Raw genomic sequence first — 22,816 nt, forward strand, 5'->3', positions numbered from 1 at the left:
ACCAATTTAAAGTGTAAAATTCAGTGTCATTATGTACATTCCCAATATTGTGGAACCAGAACCACTAGCTAATTCCAGAACTTTTCCATCACCCCAAATGGAAATCTCAAACCCTTTAAGCACTAACTTCCAATTTCTCCCTCACCCACTCTGTTTTCTGTCTCTATGGATTTACCTATTCTGAGTGTTTCATATAAATAGAATAATACAATATGTAGTTGCTAAGGTTCATCCATGTTGCAGCACAGAGCAGAACTTCTTTCCTCTTTATGGTTGAATAGCAGACCATTGTGTAGATATGCCACAATTTATTTATTCATCAGTTGATGGGTATTTAGCTTGTTTCCACCTTTGGTTGTCATGAATAATGCTAGTATGGATATTTGTATGCAAGCATTTGTTTGAATAATTGCTTTCAATTATTTCATATGCACACACACACACTTAGGAATGGAATTTCTGGGTCTTATCGTAATTCTGTTTGATTTATTGAGGAATCCCCAAACTATTTTCCACAGTAGCTGCACCATTTTCTGTTCTTACAATGAATTGTAGAAAAGTTCCACTTTCTCCACATTCTCACCTTTTAATTTTCTGATCAACATCATCCTAGCGAGTGTGAAGGGTTTTCTGATTTTAGTGTAACTATAATTTTTTCTCCCTATATGTGTATGGCGGGAGTCACATTACATTCTTTTTCTCTGTGAGTATCCCATTATTTTATAGTGCAAGCATAATTACTGTTTTTGATTTGTTGTTGATTTTTACCCTAATGTTGGTATAGGCTTGAAGCAGAGAGCTACATCAAAGCATGACCCAATCTCTCCACCTCAATTAAACTCTCTCAGGCTTTTATAAAATTCCGTCCAAGTTTCTCCATGTTTCCTAAGTGGACAACTGAGTTAAGCATTTAAAGGTAAAATAACTTGACCACATAATACTATTACTTTTCTGAAGGAGATATCTTTGCGAGGTGATGTGTACCTACACCAATTTAATCAAAGTTTACTTCAGCTGATTTCCTACTTTGACATCACCCCTTTTCAATCAAACAAATATAAAGCAGATAATATATCATTTAAGTGGGAGACGTAGAGAATACATATGCTTTTTCTACAAAAATTGAACTTTCTTTTCAAAGTATCAGTGATAACTGCGAAACCATCCTTCCTCATTCCTTTTGCATTTGCTCAATAAATTAGAAATTTTGACCTGCCAAGAAAGAAGAAATTAAGAGCACACAAAACTAATTAAGAAACTTATGTATTGCCTGAGTTTCTCAATACCTCCTTGCTTAATAATGTTTCACGCCCTTTTATGAATATATATTTTATATTCATGATATTCATTATTATGAATATATTGTATATTCATGATTTTTATGATCATAAAAGTAACACAGTCTCATTTCTTCTTTTTTTGAATCAGAAAATTAAAAGTACTTATCATCTAAAACTCTGTAAGAGCCATAAGGCCTCAGAAGGATCACAGCACTGGATTGTGAAGTATAAACCTGGGCTCAAGATCAGGTTCTGTGTGACCTGGAGTTTATCACTTAATCTCGTATGAAGTCTGATAGCTACATGAAAGCAAAAATGCCAACATTATGCCTCAAGTGATGAAATGTTTTGTTTGAATAATCCCCTTTCTTTCCTACCTACCCTCCATGAATTCTCCACCCCATGGAACCTGGCTTCAGGACCCGAGCTGAACTCAGCATTTCATGTCCCCACATTATACATTTCCAGAGTCTATCTCTATTCTCTGCAAACCTGGTCCTCCCTGGCCATTGGCGAAGTGCATTCTTCCTCTCTGATGCATACGTGTTAGAAACTGGCTCCACTCCAGGACCTCCAGACACCTTTAATGATCAAGGTACCTTTTCATACCTCCTCAAATGCATCAGAAAACCACCTACTTTGGCTAGGTAAAAAAATTCTATGTAGGACATTCTTCTTCATTAATATTAGTTACAATTACCATATGTTGAGACCTTACACTTTGTTAGACACTCTATGTCTTGAATTAAATTATCTTTCTTAAGTTATCCCAGCAACCTATGAGATAGGCACATCTTCCCCCGCTATGTTATAGATAAAGAGACTGACACACAGAGTGGATATTACCCATCTGTGTTCATCAGCAAATGTATTGGAGAGCCAAGTTCCATGCCCAACTCATATGTTTAAAATCTATGCTCTTTAGCTCCACATACAATAGCAGAAATAGCTGACATCCTAATGTCTCTTTCAGTTTTGTGGGGTTCCCAGAACTTCTAAGTCAGCAGCATTAAAACGGGCACTCCTGAGACCACTAGTCAGCACAAGCCCAGGAGGAGACACAGACCCAGAAAAACAGAGAGGACCCTGCACTTTGCAGTTGCCTTGAGCTGACACTCCTGAGGAGGGCTGAACTCTGATGGAGCACACGCCAACTCAAAGCTAATTTGAAAAGATGGTGAAAGGTGTATTTTACTTAGGTTTGCTTGGTATTGTTAGCTCCTGACACTCAAGAAAATCTGGCATATAACTAGTTGGAAAAAACTCAAGTCATCTCCAGGAATAAATCCTAAAGTTAGTATTTTAAAATATACTATGCAACAAAATATTACAAGACAAAGAAACAGGAAATGATGGCTCATCCCAAGGATGAGGATAAAAATCCAGAAAATATCAATAAAGCTGATTGGTATCAAATCAGCTGATATCAATTTATTTAAAGCTGATATCAATCAGCTGATTGGTATAAAATCAGCTGATGGACATATCAGACAACTTTTAATAAAATGATCTCCAACATGCTTAAAGAGATGAGAAAAATGCAGGCAAAGAACTATGGAATGTAACAAAAACAATGAATGAACAATATGAGAACTTCGGTAAAGAAATAAGAAGTTTTACAAAGAAATCAAACAGAACTACCAGAGTTGAAGACCACAATAAGTGAAATGAAAAACTCCCAGGAGGGTTTCTTTTGCCAGATTGGAGTTGGCAAAAGAATGAATCAGTGAACTCAAAGACCAGATGGATGATTGCATTGAGTCAGGCTGAGAAGCAGAAAGAAAAAAGAATTATAGAAGAAACAATATTTTTTATTGTTTACATGGAGATGTGACCCACCCAGTTGTGGGTGGTAACTTTTGATTAAATGGTTTCCATGGAGATATGTCCCCACCCATTCATGGTGAGGTTGCTTACCCTTTAAGAGGGAAACATTTTGGGTAAAGCTTGAGAGCCAAGAGAACCAACAGAGCCAACAGAATGGATGAACCTCTGGGAAGCCATTGAAGAGAAAGCTGGTAGATCTCACCGTGTGCCTCTTCAGCTGAGAGAGAAACCCTGAATGTCATCGGCCTTCTTGAGCCAAGGTATCTTTCCGTGGGTTCCCTGGGCATTATCATAGCCTTGCCTTAATTTGGACATTTTCACAGTCTTAGAACTGTAAGTTGCAACTTAATAAATTCCACTTTTTAAAAGCCAGTCTGTTTCTGGTATGTCACATTTTGACAGCTTTCAAACTGGAACAGATACAATCAACTGAACTAAATACATGCATTATGGGAATCCCAAAAGGAGAAGAAAGAGAGAAAGGGGCCAAAGGAACACTCAAAGAAATAATTATGGAAAATTTCCCAAACTTAGCAAAAGATATGAACATTCACATCCATGAAGTCCACCAAACCCAAAAAATGATAAACTGGAAGAGACAACCGTTCATATACCAGGCACACTATCAAATGCAAAGACAATGGAAGTTCTGAAAGCTGAAAGAAAAAAGTAACATGACATGTACAGGGTATTTCACAATTAGATTATATTCCCCTCAACTTCATCAGAATCCACAGAGACAAAAAGGTGATGGGTAGAAATACTTCAAATGCTGAGAGAAAAAAAAACTGCTAATCAAGAACTTTATATTCGGCCCGACTTTTTTTTGAAGGGAGAGATTAAAACATTCTCAGATGAACAAAACTAGATCTGCCTTAGAGTTCTTTAAATTGAGAAGAAAGAACAGTGGTTCAAAACAGACTCAAGAAATAAGACCTCCGATAAATCGTCTGGGTAATTATAAATGCCAGTTCTATAGTGTTATATTTTTTGGTATGTAGGTCCACTTCTTACTTCTTGTGGTTTCCAAGATGCAAAAGCATAAAAGTAATGATAAATCTCTGGTTTTAGACATACAATGTAAAAAGATATAATTTGTAACAAGTGCAAAAAAGATAGGGGAATGGAGGATAGAAGAACAGTGTATGAGTACGCTATTGAAGTCAAGTTGGTATAAAATCAAATATGATTGCTGTTATTTAGGATGTTAAATTTTAACCCCATGATAACCAAAAGGAATATATATCAAAAATACATGCAGAGAGAAATGAGAAGGCACTCAATATAGTGCAACACACATAAAATCAAATAAATATGAAAGAAGCCTGTAACAGAAGAATTGGGGACAAATAAAAGTATAAGACTTGTACAAGAAGATATGACAGTTACACACACACATACACCTAACAACAGAGCTGACGAAGCAAATACTGACAGATCTGAGGGAGCAATAGCTGGTTTTTCATTATGAAAGAGTAAAAGATTTTAATACACCACTTTCAATAATGGATAGAGCATCTAGACAGAAGATCAATAAAGAAATAGAAGACTTGAATGATACTCTACAACATCTAGATCTAACAGACATATATAGAGTACTTCACCCAACAATAACAGAACTCACATTTTCCTTGAAGGCACATAGATCATTCTCTAAAATAGACCATATCTTAGGTCACAAAACAAGCATCAGTAAATTCAGAAATTGAAATCAGACAGTGAATCTTTTCCAACCACAATGTTATGAAGCTAGAAATCAATAACAGAGAGAGAAGTGAAAAATTCAAAATTTGCTGAAATTAAACAATGTACTCTTAAACAACCAATGGATTTAAATAAGAAATCACAAGGGAAGTTATTAAATATCTACAAGTGAATAAAAATGAGAATATAACATACACAAACTAATAGGATGCAGCAACAGCAGTGCTGAGAGGGAAATTTATATCTCTGAAAATGTACATTAAAAAATAAAGATTTCAAGTCATATACATAACCTCAAAACTGGAAGAACTAGAAACAGAAGAGCAAGCTAAACTCAAAGTGAACAAAAGAAGGAAATAAAATAACAGATAAATGAAATAGAGTATAATAAAACAATAAAATTTAAAAACACAGAATGGTTCTTTGAAAGGATCAATGAAATTGACAAACTTTCAGCTGGACAGACAGAAAAAGAGGAGACACAAATAACTAAAATCAGGAATGAAAAGGGCAGCATTACTACCAACCCCACTGAAATGAAAAGAACTACAGGAAGAAGCTATGAACAAATTTATGTCAACAAATAAAATAACCTAGATGAAAGGTTCAAATTCCTAGAAACACACAATGACTGAAGAAGGATAGAATAATCTCAAGAAAATAACTAGTAAAGAAACTGAATCGGTAATTAAAACCTCCTAACAAAGAAATCCCAGAACCAGGTGGATTCACAATGGGAATTTTTGTAGACAGTCCAAGAAGAATTGACAGAAAAACTTTTCAAACTCTTCCAAACAACTGAAGAGGAGGGAATACTCCCTATTACATTCTATGAAGCCAACATCACTTCACACCAAAGACATAAAAATCCACAAGAAAATAAAATTACAGACCAATATTTTTAAAATATTTTTTCAGACCAATATCTTTTATGAATATTTATGCAGAAATCCTCAACAAAATGCTAGTAAACCAAATCCCACAACACATTGAAAGAATCATGTCCCATGGTCAAGTGGGATTTATCCCTGGTGTGCAAAAGTGGTGCAACATAAGAAAATCAATTGATGTAATATACCACATGAACAGAATGAAGGAAAAAGCAAACAAACAGTTATCCCTACTGATGCAGAAGGACTTGATAAAACCCAGCACCCCTTCTTGATAAAAACACTTTACTGGGAATAGAAGAAAACTTCCTCAACATGATGAAGAGCATGTATGAAAACCTCACAGGTAACATCATACTCAATGGTAAAAGGTTGAAATTTTTCCCTTTAAGATCAGGAACAAGACAAGGATGCCTACTGTCACCATTGTTAGTCAGTATTTTATTTGGAAGTTCTAGCCAGAATGATTAGTCAAGGAAAGAAATAAAAGGCATCCAAAGTGGGAAGAAGTAAAACTTTCCCACCTAATTTGCAGATGATAGGATCTTATATACAGAAAACCCTAGAAAATTGCATCAAAATTCTTAGAGCCAATAAATGAATTCAGCAAAGAAATGGGGTACAAGATCAACATACAAAAATCAGAGGTGTTTCTAATCGCTAACAAAAAACAATCAGAAAAATTCAAGAAAAAATCTATTTACATATTATTTGGATTTTCATGTTTTTGAATCATACAGATCCTTAAATATAGGGTTCTGCAATCCCAATCAACATCATGTTTAAAACTTATTTGTGAAGATGGGTAGTTATAGTTCATTCTTTTTCACTGCTGTGTACTATTCCATCCTATTGATGGCTGTATACTGTTCTATCCTATTGATGGAAACTGGAGTTTCCAGTTTTTCCCATTGCAAAGAGGATTACCAAGAACTTTCTTACTGTACATGAAATATATTCTGTAGGGTACATGGTTTAGTAAATAATGTCAAAGGCTTACTAATAATGCCAAAATGGTTTCACCAGTTTAGAAGCTTCTACCAGCTTCTTGCAAACACCTGATATCAGACTTCAAATATTTTGTCAGTGTCGTCATTATAAAATGAAATCTCATTGTGGTTATAATTTGCAGTTCCCTATGAGAAATCAGATCAAGCATCTTTTCATAAATTTGTTGGCCATTCACCTTTGCTGTTTTTGAGATCCCTATTTGTGTATTTTGCCCATTTTCCTATTGGATTGTCATTTTCATACTGTAGGAGTTCTTTTGTCAGGCATATGATATCAGGGTCTTCTTTCTCTTACACCCCCTTTTTTACTGACATCCTTGCATTTTCTTTACGGTGTCTTTGGAAGAACAGAAGTTTTAAATTTTAACATGGATACCTTTGTCTTTCTTTCTCTGTAGGGTTTGTGCTTTTTCATATCTTATTTTAGAGAGTCTTCCATACCCTAAGATCATAAGTATATGTCCATATTTTCTTCTCAACATTGTAAAGTAATACCTTCCATATTTAAAAAGGCAAAAATTAAATCCTTATTCATCTGGATTCAATTTTGATGCACAGTATAAAATAGGAATTCAATTTCCTATTTTTTCTTTTATGTGATATCCAGTTGTCCTAGCAATAATATATCCTCTCCCCCATGATATACAGTACCACCTATCAAATATTTCAAGTTTCCATATATACATGGGTTTCTGGACACCCATATATGTTCTTTTGGTCTTGTCTGTGTCAGTACCACATTATCTAATTTACCATTGCTTTATATTACATCTTAACTAAGTCCCTTCACCTTATCTTTTTCAGAAGTATCTTACCTTTCCTGGCCCTCCACTGCCACATGAATTTTAGAACCTTCTTATTGAATTCCATACCAAAAACATACAAGCAAAAAACTATTAGGATTTTGACTGGAATTGCTTTTTTCCCTGGATTGGCTAGGGGAAAATTTCTTTTTATTGAAGCACAGTTTGCATACAGTAAAAGACATAAAACATCCAGGCACAGTTTGATGAATTTTGATAGATTTATATACCTGTGTGACCAATAACTCAAACAAGATTTAGAATATATCCACCTTTCTGAAGTAAACTCCACTCTGGTTTCTGTCACAGTAGATTAGTTTGCCCATTTTGAACTCCATATAAATAAAAATATGCAGTGCTTGTACTGTTTCTTTTATTTAACATTTTTGAGATTCAAACATGTTGTTGCCTGTATCAGTGGTTTATTCTCCTTTATTTCTGAGTAGTATTCCATTGTATGAGCATATGGCAATTAAATGAATATAAATGAATAAAAGAAAATCCATTTACAACAGCAACTAAAATAATCAAATATCTAGGAATAAGTAACAAAGGTTATTAAGAACTTGTGCACAGAAAACTATAAAACATTGCTAAAAGAAGTCAAAGACCTAGATAAATGGAAGGACTTTCCTTATTCAGAAATTGGAAGACTAAATATTGTGAAGATGTCAATTCTACTCGAAGTGATTTAAGGATTCAGCACAATCCCAAGCAATAGTCCAATAGCCTTCTTTGCAGAAATGGAGAAGCCAATCATCAAATTTATATGTAAGGGTAAGGGGCCCTAAATAGTCAATGTCATCTTGAAAAGATCTATGAAGTTGGAGGACTCACGTTTCTCAATCTTAAAATGTATTACAAAGTCACAGTACTCAAAACAGTATAGTACTGGCACAAGGACATATAGACAAATGGCATTGAAGTGAGAGCTCAGGAAATCAACCCTTACATTTATGGGTAACTGATTTTTGACAGTGGGGAAAGCACACTCAATTGGTGAAGAACAATCTCTTCAACAAATGTTGCTGGGAAAACTGAATCTCCATTTGCAAAGCAAAAAGAGAAAAAAGGAGGACCCCTACCTCAACACCATATATAAAAATAAACTCAAAATGAATCAAAGACCTTAATATTACAATTGAAACTATTAAAATCCTGGAAGAAAATGTAGGGAAGCATCTTTAGGACCTTGTGTTAGGCAAATGATTTCTATACTTTACACCTAAAGCACAGTGACAAAATAAAAAAAATAGATAAACGAGACCTCATCAAAATAAAATACTTTTTTGCCCCAAAGGACTTTATCATGAAAAGTAAAACAACAACCTGTATAATGGGAGAAAATATTTGGAAGCCACATATGCAATATGAAAATCCTTCAACTCAACAACAGAAAAATGCACCCATTTTAATAATGGGTGAAAGAGCTCAGTGGCAGAGTTCTCGCCTGCCATGCCAGAGACCTGTATTCAATTCCTGGAGCCTGCCCATGCCAAAAAAAAGGGTAAAAGACTTGAATAGATATTTCTCCAAGGAAGATACACAAATGGCCAAGAAGCACATGAAAAGGTGTACAATCTCAAATATTTGGGAAATGCAAATCAAAAAATATAATGAGATACAATTTCATACCCACTAGAATGGCTACTATTACAATAATGGAAAATTACAAGTATGTGAGAGGATCTGGAGAAATAGGAGCACTCATTGATTGCTGGTGGGAAAGTAGAATGAAGCAACTACTGTGGAAGACAATTTGGTGGTCCCTCAGAAAGCTATGTATAGAATTACCAGATGGCCCAGCAATTTCACTACTAAATATGTACTCAGAAGAACTGAGAGCAGGGACTCAAACAGATAATTGTAAACTGATACTCATGGCAGCATTATTCACAATTACCAAAAGACGGAAGCAGCCCAAGTATCCATTAACTAATGAATAATGAATAACAAAGTGTGGGGTATACATATGATGGAATATTATTCAGCCATTAAAAAGAATGGAGTTCTGATATATGTGACCAAATGAATGAAGCTTGAAGATAAAGAAATGTTGACTAAAATAAGCCAGACAGAAAAGGGGAAATATTGTATAATTTCACTGATATGGAGTAATTAGAATAAGTAAATAGAGTATAAATTACCAGGAGATGGGTTGTGGGTAGGGAATAGGTAGTTGAGGATTAAAATATACAAATTTTCTCTTGGTGACCATGAAAAAACTCTGATAATGGATGGGGTGGTGGTCTTATAAGGATAAATTTTAGTCGTCTGTATGGTTCTAGAATAATTATTTTTAAAAAATTCCATGAACCTTCACAACACAGTTAATCATTAGTTGAATCATGAACTGTAGTAGTAGTACAATTATAAAATGTGCTTTCATGAATTATACAAAGGTATGCCACCAATGCAAGGTGTTAATAATCGGGTGACATATGGGAATCGTGTATTTTCTGCATGATTTTTCTATAGATCTGCAATTTCTCTGATATAGATATATAGGCTTAAAGGGATAAAGTACAGTGCATATATAAATCTGTAATAGAAAAGTTGTGAGTTTACAGAAAAATCATGCTGAAAATACATATGCTGTTTTTTAAAATCCTTCTGGGTCTGTAATATTAACATCATACTCCATCATCCTCAATGTAAATATTACCTTCATTTTCCAGTTGAGTAAACTGAGAGTGTGTAGTGTAAGTTGCTAGCTAGGAAATGGCAAAGCACCCCGGGACCACATGTCTCCACAGCCTGCTTAACCACGCATCTCACCACACAGACTCCAATCACCCCAGCATTAGTAGTTTTGGATTTGTTTGGTCTTATTCCCTATATCCCCCACAAATAAATTCCTGAGAGGCAAAGCCTCCATCAAGACATTTATCATTAGGCTAGGTGTATTTCTCTAAAACAATGTAAATTGTAAATCTCCCATGGACATAGCCAGACCCCGTGCTGCAATTGCTTTTCCTCTCTGTGTCAGTAACTCCAATCTTAGCCTTCAGTTATTTCTCTGTGAGAGTCTCACATTATCTGTGCCAATTTGAAGGTGTTGTAGGCCACAGAAAAGCCATGTTCTTAAATCTTGTTTTAATATTGTTGGGTAGGATCATTTTTATTAAGTTGTTTCCATGGACATGTGACCCACCCAGTTGTGGACAGGACCTTTTGATTAGGTGGTTTCAGTGGAGATGTGTCTCCACCCATTCAAGATGAGTTGCTTACTGAAGCCCCTTAAGAGGGAGCCATTTTGAAAGAAGCCACAGAGTTGACAGAGCCAACAGAGCCCACACAGCCAGAGACCTTTGGAGATGCAGAAAGAAAATGCCCCTAGGGAAGCCATTTGAAGGAACTTGGAGAGAAAACTAGCAAGTGTCACCATGTGCCTTCCCAGCTGAGAAAGAAACCCTGAACATCATCTGCCCTTTCTTGAGTTGAGGTATCTTTCCCTGGATGCTTTAGTTTGGACATTTTTCTGGCCTTAGAACTGTAAACTTGTAATGTAATAAATTCCCTTTTTAAAAACCACTCTGCTTCTGGTATATTGCATTCTGGCAGCTTTAACAGACCAAAACATTATCTTTACCCAAATTTTTCCTGAGAGCTGCTTTTTGACTTCCTGGATGCTATGCACCATTATGTAGAAGGTCAAGATCCAAAGCAAAGCATCCTTGTGAATAGAGGGAGGAAACATGGACAGAGAGAGCTGAGGAATGTGTGGAGGCCAGCCACTGAGACTGGAATTATGCTCTGCATCCACAGTAAGGGCAAGAACCCCGTGCTTTGGAAGAGCCCTGTTTGCAAATATGGCCAAAATGCTAGAGGAGTTTGGCCTACAAAGATTCTACAACAAAGAAGAGGGCAGAACAGTTTCTGCCTGTGCTGCTTTGTGTATTATGAAAAATGACTGTGAGAAAATTATTTGTCTTATCTGTTAAGTTTTAATTCTTTAGTATGGGAATCAAATTGACTTCAAGGAGTTAAAATTGAACTGCCTTCCTGCATGGTCTGTCTGCCCATTGGCTTTCTCAGAAACCCTGGCCAAGCTTCTCATCCCTCCAGAATATCCCTACCAGGCCAAACCACTGCCGTGGTCATTCCTTCATCACAACTGTTACATTTAAAGCTTATTCTGCACATTCCGTGGCAACAGAATGGGAGGGAAAAATTCACACTCCTTAAGATGGCCTGTCAGAGCGAAGAGAATCAACATGGCTACTGGATGTTTGACATACTACAAAGCTGCAGAAATAAAAACAGTATGGTATTGGTGTAAGAAGAGACAGGCAGTGGAAAAGACTAGCAGTTTCTGAGACAGACTCATGTATGTTTAGGAATTAATATATGATAAAGGTAGCACCACATATCGTAGGGAAATTAATGATTGTTTGGTAGATGGTCTTAAGAAAACTACCTCCATTTGGATTTCTTTCTAAATTACATATAGAAGTGGACTTCAGGTGGAATAAAGACTTGAATGTGAAAAGTAAAAATCAAATATTGATAGAGGAATATCTAAAGCATGAACTACGACAGAAAAGAGTTCGTGAAACCCCAAGACACCATCCATAAGAAGAAACAAGTTCTTTTCCATCAAAATTAGACATTTCTAAGAAGAAAAAACTCAAAATAACTATTGTTAGTAAGGATATGGAGAAATAGAAATACTCATTCATTGTCAGGAGAAATGTTAAATGGAGACGTCGCTGTGGAAAAGTTTGGTGATTCCTCAAAAAGTTAAGTATAGAATTACTATATGTCCCAGCAATCCCACTTCTAGGTATAAACCCAAAAGAATTGAAGGCAGGGACTTGAGCAGATATTTGCACACCAGTGTTCATAGTGCCATTAATCACAGTTGCCAAATAATGGAAGCAAACCCATACATCCATTGGCATATGCATGGATAAACAAAATGTACACACACATATGTGTTTGTTTTTGTTAATGAGGTTTTGATACATGCAACAACATGGACGAATCTTGACAATATCATGTTGAATGAAATAAGTCAGACACAAATATTGTATGATCTCACTGATATGAAATAATTAGAATAAGCATATTCATAGTGTCAGAGATTAGAATACAAGGTTACCAGGGGCTCAGGTGAAAGAAGGGAATGGGAAATTTTAATGTTTAGTTGGCGCAGGGTTTGTTTGGGGTGATAAACGTTTGGTAATGGTTAGTGGTGACAGCAGCACAACATTGTGAGTAATTAACATAACTGAATTATATATTTTAATGTGCTTTAAAGAGGGAATTTTAGGTTGTATATATTAATAGAATAAATTTTAAAAAAGAAATCATAGGACTGTACAACATGGATAGTGAACCATAATGTAAGCTATAATATAATAGTGTTTGATCAATTGTAACAAAAGTGCCACACTAACTCAAACTGTTTGTAATAGTTAAAATTGTAAGTGAGGGGTGGTATATGGAAATTCTTGTTTTCTACACAATTTTTCTGAAACCTACAATTCTCTAATTAAAAAAATGTAATAAGTCAGAAAAAATCAATTGACCATTAAATATGTGTTTATTTGTAGACTCCTCCATTCCATTGATCTATATGACTTTATTATTCTGGCTGTATAGTAAATTCTTAAAATGAGTAGTGTAGGTTCTCCAACTTTGTTCTTTTTCAAAATTGTTTTGGCTATTCCTGGTACCTTGCATTCCCAGATAAAGTTTATGATCATTTTATCATTTTCAACAAAACCTCTGTAATTTTCATGAATAACTTATTGAGTTTATAATAAGTCAATTTGGAAAGAATTGTCATCTTGACAATGTTAGATCTTCCAATCTATGAACATGAAATTTTACTCATTTGTTTGGATCTTTGATTTCTCTCAGCAGTGATTTGTCATTTTCTGTGTACAGGTCTTGCTTTTCTTCTGTTAATTTTTTTCTTTTTTATGCTATTGTGAATGAAATTATTTGCTTAATTTTGTTTTGGGGTGTTTTTGTGCATGTGTGTGCTAGTTTGTAGAAATACAATTGATTTTTGTATACTGATCTTATATCCTATGACCTTTTTAAACTCATACTGGGTCTGGTAGATTTAAAAAAAAAAATTAGACATTTCTGTTCATTGGAGGACAGCATGGCCATTGTTAACAAAGCCAGTGGGGACATATATCTCGCATGTGATCCCCGATCACTAAATTCCAGCCTTGCCTACCTTTCTCTCTCTTCTTTAAACATGCCAAGCTCCTTCCTGCCCCAGGACTGGGAATCATGCCCATCACTGTGTCTGAAAATTCTTTCTCCTCTGGTTCAGCTAAGTAGTTCCCACTCATCCCTGTGATCTTAGCTGAAGCGTCCCTTCCTCAGAAAGGCTTCCCCTAACCTCACAGATTACAGCTGGTCTCCTACACGTGCTCTCATTTTACCCCCTCTACTTTGTGTTCATTGCACACATCATGATTGTAATTATGCAATTATTTCTGGAACTCTTACCTTAATGTCTGTTTTCCTTAATAGGCTTTGTGCCCTAGTAGAGCAGGGGTCACATGCTCAGCACTTTGCACAGTACTTTATGTATAGAAGGTTAAAAACATTAACAAAATGAATTAATTGGGGGGCAATTGAAAGAGGGCACATTTGACACCAAATGTCATGCCCAGGGAAAAATCCAGGCATTGCTTAACCTCTATTGTCAGCAAGAACTGGGGGCAATGATTTGTGCCACTGCTTCTTCCTGTCATCTAGAGACTCCACATCTCAAGTCTAATTTGTATGGCCTATATTGCATTATGTGGTAAACCCATGTTTTTTATACATACCTGTGCAACATCCTCCCACCACACTCAGTTTTCCACGTGTTGATTTATACATCACCCATACTTTATGGCTTGCCTTTTGAAAACTCCCTTTGACGGTTCATGTCAGCCTTTATTTAATTACTTCTTTTATTCACAACTCTCTCTCTCTCTGTTGACTCTTAATTTAATCTGAGGATTCAGTTATTCAACAAATATTGATTGAAAGTCTAATGGGTGTGAGAAGTGTGCATGACACTAAAAAGCCGGCAGTTACCTTGTGTTGTCAGGGTAACATGACACCTCAAAGGAATCATTGAGAAAAAATATCTCAGCTTATTTAAGTGCTGGGAGAAACCTAAATGCACCCAAAATTGGGCACAGGGCAGAGAGCAGCTGAGCAGGAGTGCTACAATGGGAAAATTGGACCATTTCTCAGTTTGTTTTGAGTAAGTTCTATAGCTTCATTTTTCATGAACCAGAAAAGTTCTTCAAAATATTAGAAAGATACCCAAGCTTTTTATACAGAAATATTCTAAAGTAAAATGAAATAACTGTATTATAGAATTGTTTTAAAATACTTGCCATGCTTTTAAAAGTGTCAAAAGACAACTTAAGCATCTATTAAAAATAATAAATCTTGCTGAAGATAAACCTCCAAACTGTCCACTTTGAGATCATTTTAATAGTGAATCTACATTTATGCCCACTATTTTCCAGAAAATATCAAAATGATATTATTTTAGTAAACATCAATCGCTGCAGCCAATGCAGTGATGCCTGCTACAAAGCAGTTGGTAAGTTCTTATTACCCTGCTGTCTGTAGGCTGACCAGAGATGAATGATGATACTCCTAGATAGCTGTGGGTAGAGAATGGCTATGAGACAACCGTGTGCCTTAGTTCAGTATACCTAAAGACAAAAGGCTCATGGGAATCAGTTTTGTCACAGCATAAGAATTTCCTAATAATTCAACTAATCCGAACCTGGAATCAGATGCCAATGATGTAAATTCCCTGCCTAAGCAGAGATGGATTGTGTTTCTAAGGACTCTTCCTAAACGTCTAGAATCCTACAGCCTAAAAGAGTTTATATTTTTAATGTTTTATTTTACAATAGTTTTATATTTTTAGAAAAGTTGTAAATACAGTGGAGAGAGTTCCGATATTCTCGACACACAGTTTTTCCCAATTATTCACATTTAACTTTACTCTGGTACATTTGTCACAATTAATGAATCAATATTGATACATTATTACTAATTAATTAAAGTCAATACTTCATTCAGAGTTACTTAGTTTTTACCTAATAATCTCTTTCTGCCCAGGGATCCCATTCAGGATAGCACATGACATTTAGTTGCCACACTCCTTTCATCTGTGACAGTTTCTCATACTCTCCTTGTTTTTGATGACCTTGACAGTTCTGAGGAGCCCTGGAAAGGTATTTTGTAGAATGACCTTGAATTGAGATTTGTCTGGTGTTTTTCCTATGATTAGACGGGGGTTCTGGGTTCTGAGGAGAAAGCACACAGAGGTAAAGTCGTAGTCCCGTCACATCATGTCCAGGGTGCACGTTCTCCGCATAACTTACCCGTTTTGTTGTTGACCAGGATCACCTACATGGGGTAGTGTTTGTTAAATTCCTCCACTGTGAAGTTACTCTTTCTTCCCCCTTTCTGTACTTTACTCTTTGGAATAAAATCACTATGAATGGTCCCCACCCCACCTCCACCGCCATCTGCCTTAAAGAGTGGGGAATTATGTTCTGAAAGCTGCAGGAATGCGATATAACAGAAATGGATTGGCTTTTATAAAGGGGATTTATAAAGTTCTAAGGTCACAAAACTGTCCAAATTAAGGCACTAACTCCAAACTCCTTTTTGAAGGAAACCAATCAAGACCAATCTTGAATGGACGGGGTCACAAATCCATGGGAACGATTCAGTCAAAAAGTCCCACCCAACAATGGGTCTGCCCCCACAAAATTGAATTAGGATTAAGAGAGCATGGCTTTTCTGGGGTACATAGCAGTTTCAAACCAGCACAACCTTCTTGATGGGACATATCTACGTATATTATTTGGAATTTTTCTGCCTGAGAGATTTGTCTATTCTTCTCCATTTATTTACTTAATCAGTATGGATACTTATTTTGTACTTTGGGCTATAATTGGGAGTTCTTTGAGTTATCTCCTGCGTCCCTTTGACATGCCTGTATCATTATGTTTTTTTTTTGTTATTGTTTGTTTTTGAGCACTTCTTTCCTTTCTGGAACTACAAGATGTTCCAGGCTCTTCTTTTATAGAAATTTCTTGCCCTGATTTTAGAGTCAGCTATTTCTACAAGATCCCTCCTGATGTAGTTGTGTTTGTTTCTTTGCTTGCTTGTTTATTGTTTGTGAAGCATTTTTGTAGGCACTGTGATGGGCTTTTACACATATTCTCTTTCTTCATTGTAACCCTCCTATCAACACTGTTATGTATCCTTTAACTTCATTTCATAAATGCAGGAAGTGAGGCTCAAAGAATATAAATGGTCAAATTTTATAAAAGGCCACACAGTTAATAAAAACAGGTAGAGTTTGTGATTCAAGCCCAAATCTTTCTGACTCCAAAAACTTATACTTTGAACCTTTCCTCCACAAGGCCAAATCCCTTCTTATCTTAATTAGCAAAACTATGCTATTGTGAACCACTCTGCCTTTTGCTTAAGGAGAGAAGGCTAAAGCCAGAGGAACTTTCCTCTAGGAAGACTCCCCTCTGGTTCCAACCACACTGATTCCTTCCTTCTTGGAACTTCATTCATCCGGGAGGTATAAGCTTTCTCTGAGTGTGGAAGTTGTTTGTGTGCTCTCTGATGATTCACTCTGTTTACCTAAATTCCCCAATCAGATTGTTAGGGGACAAGGAAAATATACTACAGTAGAGGATTTATCAAGACAAGTAACTCCTGGCAGCCTCATCAGTTCAAATCAGACTGTTGGTGATATGGCTGCTATAAAATGCAAATATTAAAAATCTGTGCCTTTTATACCAGAAGAGCACACATCTCTTTTGAAGTGGTACCACCTCTTTGTTGTGTTTATTTTGTGAAGACTCAGATGGCCCCTGTGCTAGGAGCTTCTCAAAGATAGGAATCATGACTTCCGCATTCTCCAGTGCCTGGGAGAGTATGCAGCTTGTTCTAGGCAGTCAGAATGCTTGGGAGAAGCTAGGGTCCATGATCAGAGATTTATCTGCTCTTGGTTTACACACAATTTTAACTTAATTTCCTCTGGGTATGAGGTGAATATGAGGTTGCTCCAAAGAAAGGCAAACTGGTAGCAATGAGAACTGATTGAGTGGAGTCTCTGCTCCACTCGAAAAACCCCTCTGAAGAAGGCAATAAATGGGGGGGGGGAGGGGGGGAGTTAACTCACATGGTAATGAGGAAGGGAGATTTATATAGACAAGATATGATGACAAAGTTTTGGAAGATGAAAAGTAGATTGATGAGAAGTAGCTGACTTGACAGAGCCATGAAAGCTGAAACCCTACAGACTTTCAGTGGGGGAAGCAAAGAATGGAATACGAACCATTCTTTCTGGGGTACCAACCCCAGAAAGACTCAGGAACTGGTTGCTACTGGAGGTTGAAGTTCAGGGTATGGCATAGATCCCAGCTGACTTATCCATTAGGCCTGCCAAGAATGGTACCTAGAGCCCAGGAAAGAAAGTTATACTGCAGTCCTGGAGGGGCTAAAGAAGAGATTGAAAATGTACATAGACCAGTTGGATTCCTGTCTGTGCCCAGATCTCATATCCAGGTGATCCAGGGAGGCAGGTACCTTGTAACAGCCTGACAGATGATAGGAGGAGTGACTAATTTCTGGAATGTTTGGATTAGAGGAGCTCTGGGCTCTGAAATAAACATCACAGATGATGCCAGGAATGAGGTGCTGAAGCAGGTTTCATTGCATATCTCTCCTCTGAGCCGAAAATACCCAATTTTTTCCCCTCTGATACCTGGAACATCTAAAGAACATATAAAGCTATAGCTATCACTTTCCTAGTAGGAATTTAGAGAATCCCTCTTTGATGAAACTGGCCATATTTACTGACTGTCCCCCAGATATTGACATTTGTATGTTCTCCATTGAATTAGCTAAATCCCCACCACTGTATCCTATGGCAAGGCTCACCCTTCTAGAAGCACAGAGCTTCCTTCCCAAATATAAAGAGACAGCCAAGGAACACCAGACATTTAAGGAAAGCCTCTAGTCTGAGGGACAAGACTCAGAACAAACAAAAAACTAAAAAAGAACTCAGGAGAAAGGGAGAATGCTTATGCAGCAGGAAAAATTAAGAAACAACTAAAAATACCTGTACCACTTGCTGAGCTTAAGAGAGAAGGTGCATCCATCAAATAAAGTGATGAACTATAAAGGAACGTTCAAAGAATAAAAAATTTTTTTAAACCTGGAAATTGAAAGTATGGTAGTAGACATTGTTTTAAAAAGCAACAGAAAGATTGAAACTTAAAGTTGAAGATATTTCCCAGAAAGTAGAACCAAAGGAAAAATAATTGAGCAATAAGAGAGTTAGAAAACTTAGTACATTTTTAAAAACCAAGCATTTATTGATGCTGGGGGGTGGGGTGGGGAATGTGATTGCACAAGAAAGAAAAATGAAATGGAGCCAAAGTATGCTTCTTGTCTCAGCTACAGACAGCATGCACATAATCATAATAATACAAATTATGAATATTGATTTAGCCAAAGTTCTGGAGAGTATGAGGTGAGTGTGTGTGAGTGTGTGTGTCTGTGTGTAAGAGAGAGATTTAAATTCCCATCTTCTATTAAAAAAATTCAGGGCGTAGTATCTGCAGTTGACAAATCAAGTGATAGCATGGAAGCATATTCTGGGACATATATGGCAAATACTTGAAGGAGCATGCGGACTATTTGAAAACTCTTACAAAGATGAGAGGTGTGGATTGCTGCTTTTCATTCTCAGCCTTGTCAAATTTGATTTTGACATTCTCTGTCTTGATATAAAGTTAATAATGCATTTTGAAAATCAGACTCAATAATTTTTAAATGTCAGCATGATGGAGGCTTTTGATGTTCAAATAGCCACATCCATGCAGTAGCCCTTTGAGGGCACAGTGGAACAAATGTTCATTTCAGAGTAACCGGAGGAAACATTTGAGCCTGTTGCATATTCTGCTTTAATGAAACAGATGCGGTAAGGGATATTTGCCCATCAAAATGGTAGTGTCAAGAATTTCAGCGGAAAATGCCACATGCTGTAATTTGTGGGAAGTGCTGATGTGGACCGTCCCTCTTCCCCAGTGTGGGAGAGATGGTGTGTTGCTTCCAGTCTATATCTCCCACGTGGCTTCACCCTGGCTCCACTACAGCTGCAACTAATTGGCCGCAGACTGACTTGATCCCTTCCAGAGCTTTCTTTGTCACCATTCGGGAATGGAGGCGGCTCCTTTCTACCAGAGATTCCTTTCTATTTGCCAGAGCTCTACCCTGCAAGTCCCTTGGCCACGGATAACTGGAAGTTGGTTAGTGAAAGTTCCATGGCCTCAGGTCTTGATCCCCTGGTAGAAACTAACCTGCACAGACCCAGAGGCTTCAGTAGCGAGTGGGAGGGAAACAAGGAGAAAGAGAAGAGGCTGAGAGAGCAGAATTCGGCTTCTCATAAGATACAAGAGCTACCCTACTTGTTCTAATACCGTAGGGACCCCAGGGATGCTTTGCTTAGCTGGTGTTTTCCTGTATTACTCTCAGTAGGCAGATTCAAAGAGGAAAACAAAAGCCACATTGACCCTGATTCTGGGTGAAGGCTCTCTGCACTTGCTAGCTAATTCCTGCTTTTTTTCCTGGTAATCTTTCTGTATCAGATTTATGGAAGTATTACAGCAACAGATTCCAGGCAAGAATGAAGGCCCTTGTTTAAATGCAGACAAAGCAAGGATTCTGTTTCCCAAGGTGTTCACATATTAGAACAATTAATGCTAAACTAGAATATTTTGACATGGTAATAAAAAGTAATGGATGGTTTTACTGTTTCTCTTGTTGTAAATCTGAAAGCTGTTATGAGATTCTTCTGCACTGGAATTATTTGAATAATTTTAAGGGCAGCAGGCAGGTAGCATTTGAAGATACTGGGATTTGAAAGACAATGACAAGCCAATGACATATAAAGACTTCTGAAATATGGGAACCTAAAATGTTGAAAATAAAAGGTCATCTTCATTTTTCTCCATTTCCCACTGCCCCTTCTCCTTCTCTTCCTGTTTTCTCCTTCCCTCCTCCATTCCTCTCCCTTTAGTTCCTACCCCACACTTTTTCATTTTAACCTTGTAAAATCTTATTTATCTACCTTTCAAAGCTCAGCTAACTGTTAACCATTGTATAACTCCTGGAAATCTCCTTTGCTTCCTTCCCCACGGCCTTAAGCCAAAAATCAGCCCACCCTTCTGGAAAGTCCCCCAAAGTATTCATCTGCAGCACCCTAATAACTCTTATTATTTTCTTCACAATATATTTCTGCCCATCTAGTTGTCCTGCTAGATCATAAGAACTTGAAAGTGGTGGCTGAGTCTCACTGATCTCAGGTTTTCTCACAACTTGTAGGACAGTGTTTGGACTCGATGCATAGCAGTGCTATGAATTTTCAGGCAGGTATGTGCCATGTGGTACCAAGAGGTTAGAAGGGCCGGAATGACTGCCTCAATTCTTTTCTTTCAATAACGACAATCTGATTACTGACACGTTTTGTCAGAGATTCATCCATAAATTTATGGTTTTATTTCCCATTCAAATGCATGTAATCCAGGAAGGAGAGACCTTCTAGTGGTTAGTGAGTTACAGTCTGTGGGCTAAATCCGGCCTGCTGCCTATTTTTGAATCATCACAAATGAAGAAAGCTTTTGACATTTTGAATGAAGAAAAAAGGAATTACAATATTTTTTAACACATGAACTTTGTATGAAATACATGCTGACCCCTGTTCTGAGTCATTCTCAGAAATGTGTACCACAAGGTGGAAGAGAGGTTGGGGTGCTTGATAAAGGGGAGAATATATGTAGGTCCAGAATGCCTGGAGGAAAAGATATCCAGAAACAAGAAGAGGAAGAAAAGGGAGCCAAAGGCGTGCTTGTAGATAGCAGATTTTCTTGTTGCAAACCATCCCTGTGTAGCAAGTATCTCCACAAAGAGAAAATTTCAGCCTTCCTGGAGACCACCCAGGGTTCTCATAGCTGGTAGTTGTGTCTGACGGGCAGACGTTGGGTATTTTAGAAGAGCTTTCTGCTCCCTAGTAAGGACTTTGTGTGACTCCTTTGGAGAAATGTAAAATAGAAAGGATGAGATTAAGAGATATCAGTCATTACTGATCATTCTGTGTACCAAGATAACTAATATCCACACGAAGATCATCTAAAGGGCTCTATGTTCCAGTTGACTCAACTATATTAATGTGTGCTTTCCTGTGTGTGTGTGTGTGTGTGTGTGTGTTCAGGAGATCAATACTGAGAGAGAAAGAGTGTGTTTCTGTGTCGCCTGTCTCTTTGGGGGAGATATGTATTAGATGAATATCTGTTAATTATCATGTATGTGGAGACTGTTAAGCATCTGAAGTTTCAGGTAAAGACAAATTAATTGGGACTTGCTGAGAGCAGTTCGGGCTCCTTGAAAGCTGGGATTGCAGTTTGGGTTCAGAAATTTGCTGTCATTTTCATTTTTCTCTTGTTTTCTTATTGTAGGGTAATGCCCTGTACTTCAAATCTGCCAGAAATGTTACAGTGAACATTCTCAATGACCAGACTAAAGTGCTAACTCAGCTGATAACAGGTAAGAAAGAAAGAACTTAGCACAGTGGTGGGTTCATGAAAGGCACTCAGAATATGTAGAATTGATGGTTGAATGAAAACCATGTGAACTAAAGAAAGAGATGTGTTTACTGTGTTGAAAAAGAGAATGTAGCAAACATCCTGTTTTTTTAGAATAAAATGTCTATTCCCATCTTAAATGCACATTTACCTAGTGCAAATTTAACTAGACTTGCCTCGAAGGGAAAAAACATTTTTCATTTAACATGGTCCCTGAAATAGCCAACTACTTCAAAAGTGATCAACCAAAGACCAGTTCTCTGTCCCAATGCTGGAGGAAAAACGGACTTTGTTGGATCAATTGGGAGAGTACAGTACACACAGAGGCATGCACAACATACTTTATGGGTTTTAAAAGGGATTTCCAATGATCATTTGAAGCCAGGCCATATTTGCCGTATGTGCTAAGTTTGAATCCAACTCGATTGTGAGATGCAAGTGCATCACCATAGATATGTTTATATGGTCCCTTTTAATATCACAGATCTGCTTCTAACAGCTGCGGAAAGTACCCACTGGGTTTGGAGCTGAATATTTCTGAAATTTAAGCAAGGAATTGATTAGTCACAATAACGATGATGATAACATCGGCCTTGTGTTGTGAAAGGTGTTTGCTGCAATGTCTGATGTCCTTCCATCATG

General features: G+C 37.0%; 1 protein-coding gene across 5 annotated transcripts in view; it reads left to right on the forward strand.

Moving 5' to 3' along the window:
- Positions 1 to 22,816, forward strand: part of SGCD (sarcoglycan delta) — a 393,007-nt gene that overhangs the window by 213,065 nt on the left and 157,126 nt on the right. For all 5 annotated transcript variants that reach the window (XM_077137514.1, XM_077137515.1, XM_077137513.1 and 2 more), the window contains one exon: positions 22,049 to 22,136. In XM_077137514.1, the coding sequence (XP_076993629.1) occupies positions 22,049 to 22,136 (88 nt within the window). The remainder of the gene's footprint in view (positions 1 to 22,048; positions 22,137 to 22,816) is intronic.

The sequence above is a fragment of the Tamandua tetradactyla genome, chromosome 20, assembly GCF_023851605.1.
Source record: "Tamandua tetradactyla isolate mTamTet1 chromosome 20, mTamTet1.pri, whole genome shotgun sequence".
Classification (NCBI taxonomy): domain Eukaryota; kingdom Metazoa; phylum Chordata; class Mammalia; order Pilosa; family Myrmecophagidae; genus Tamandua; species Tamandua tetradactyla.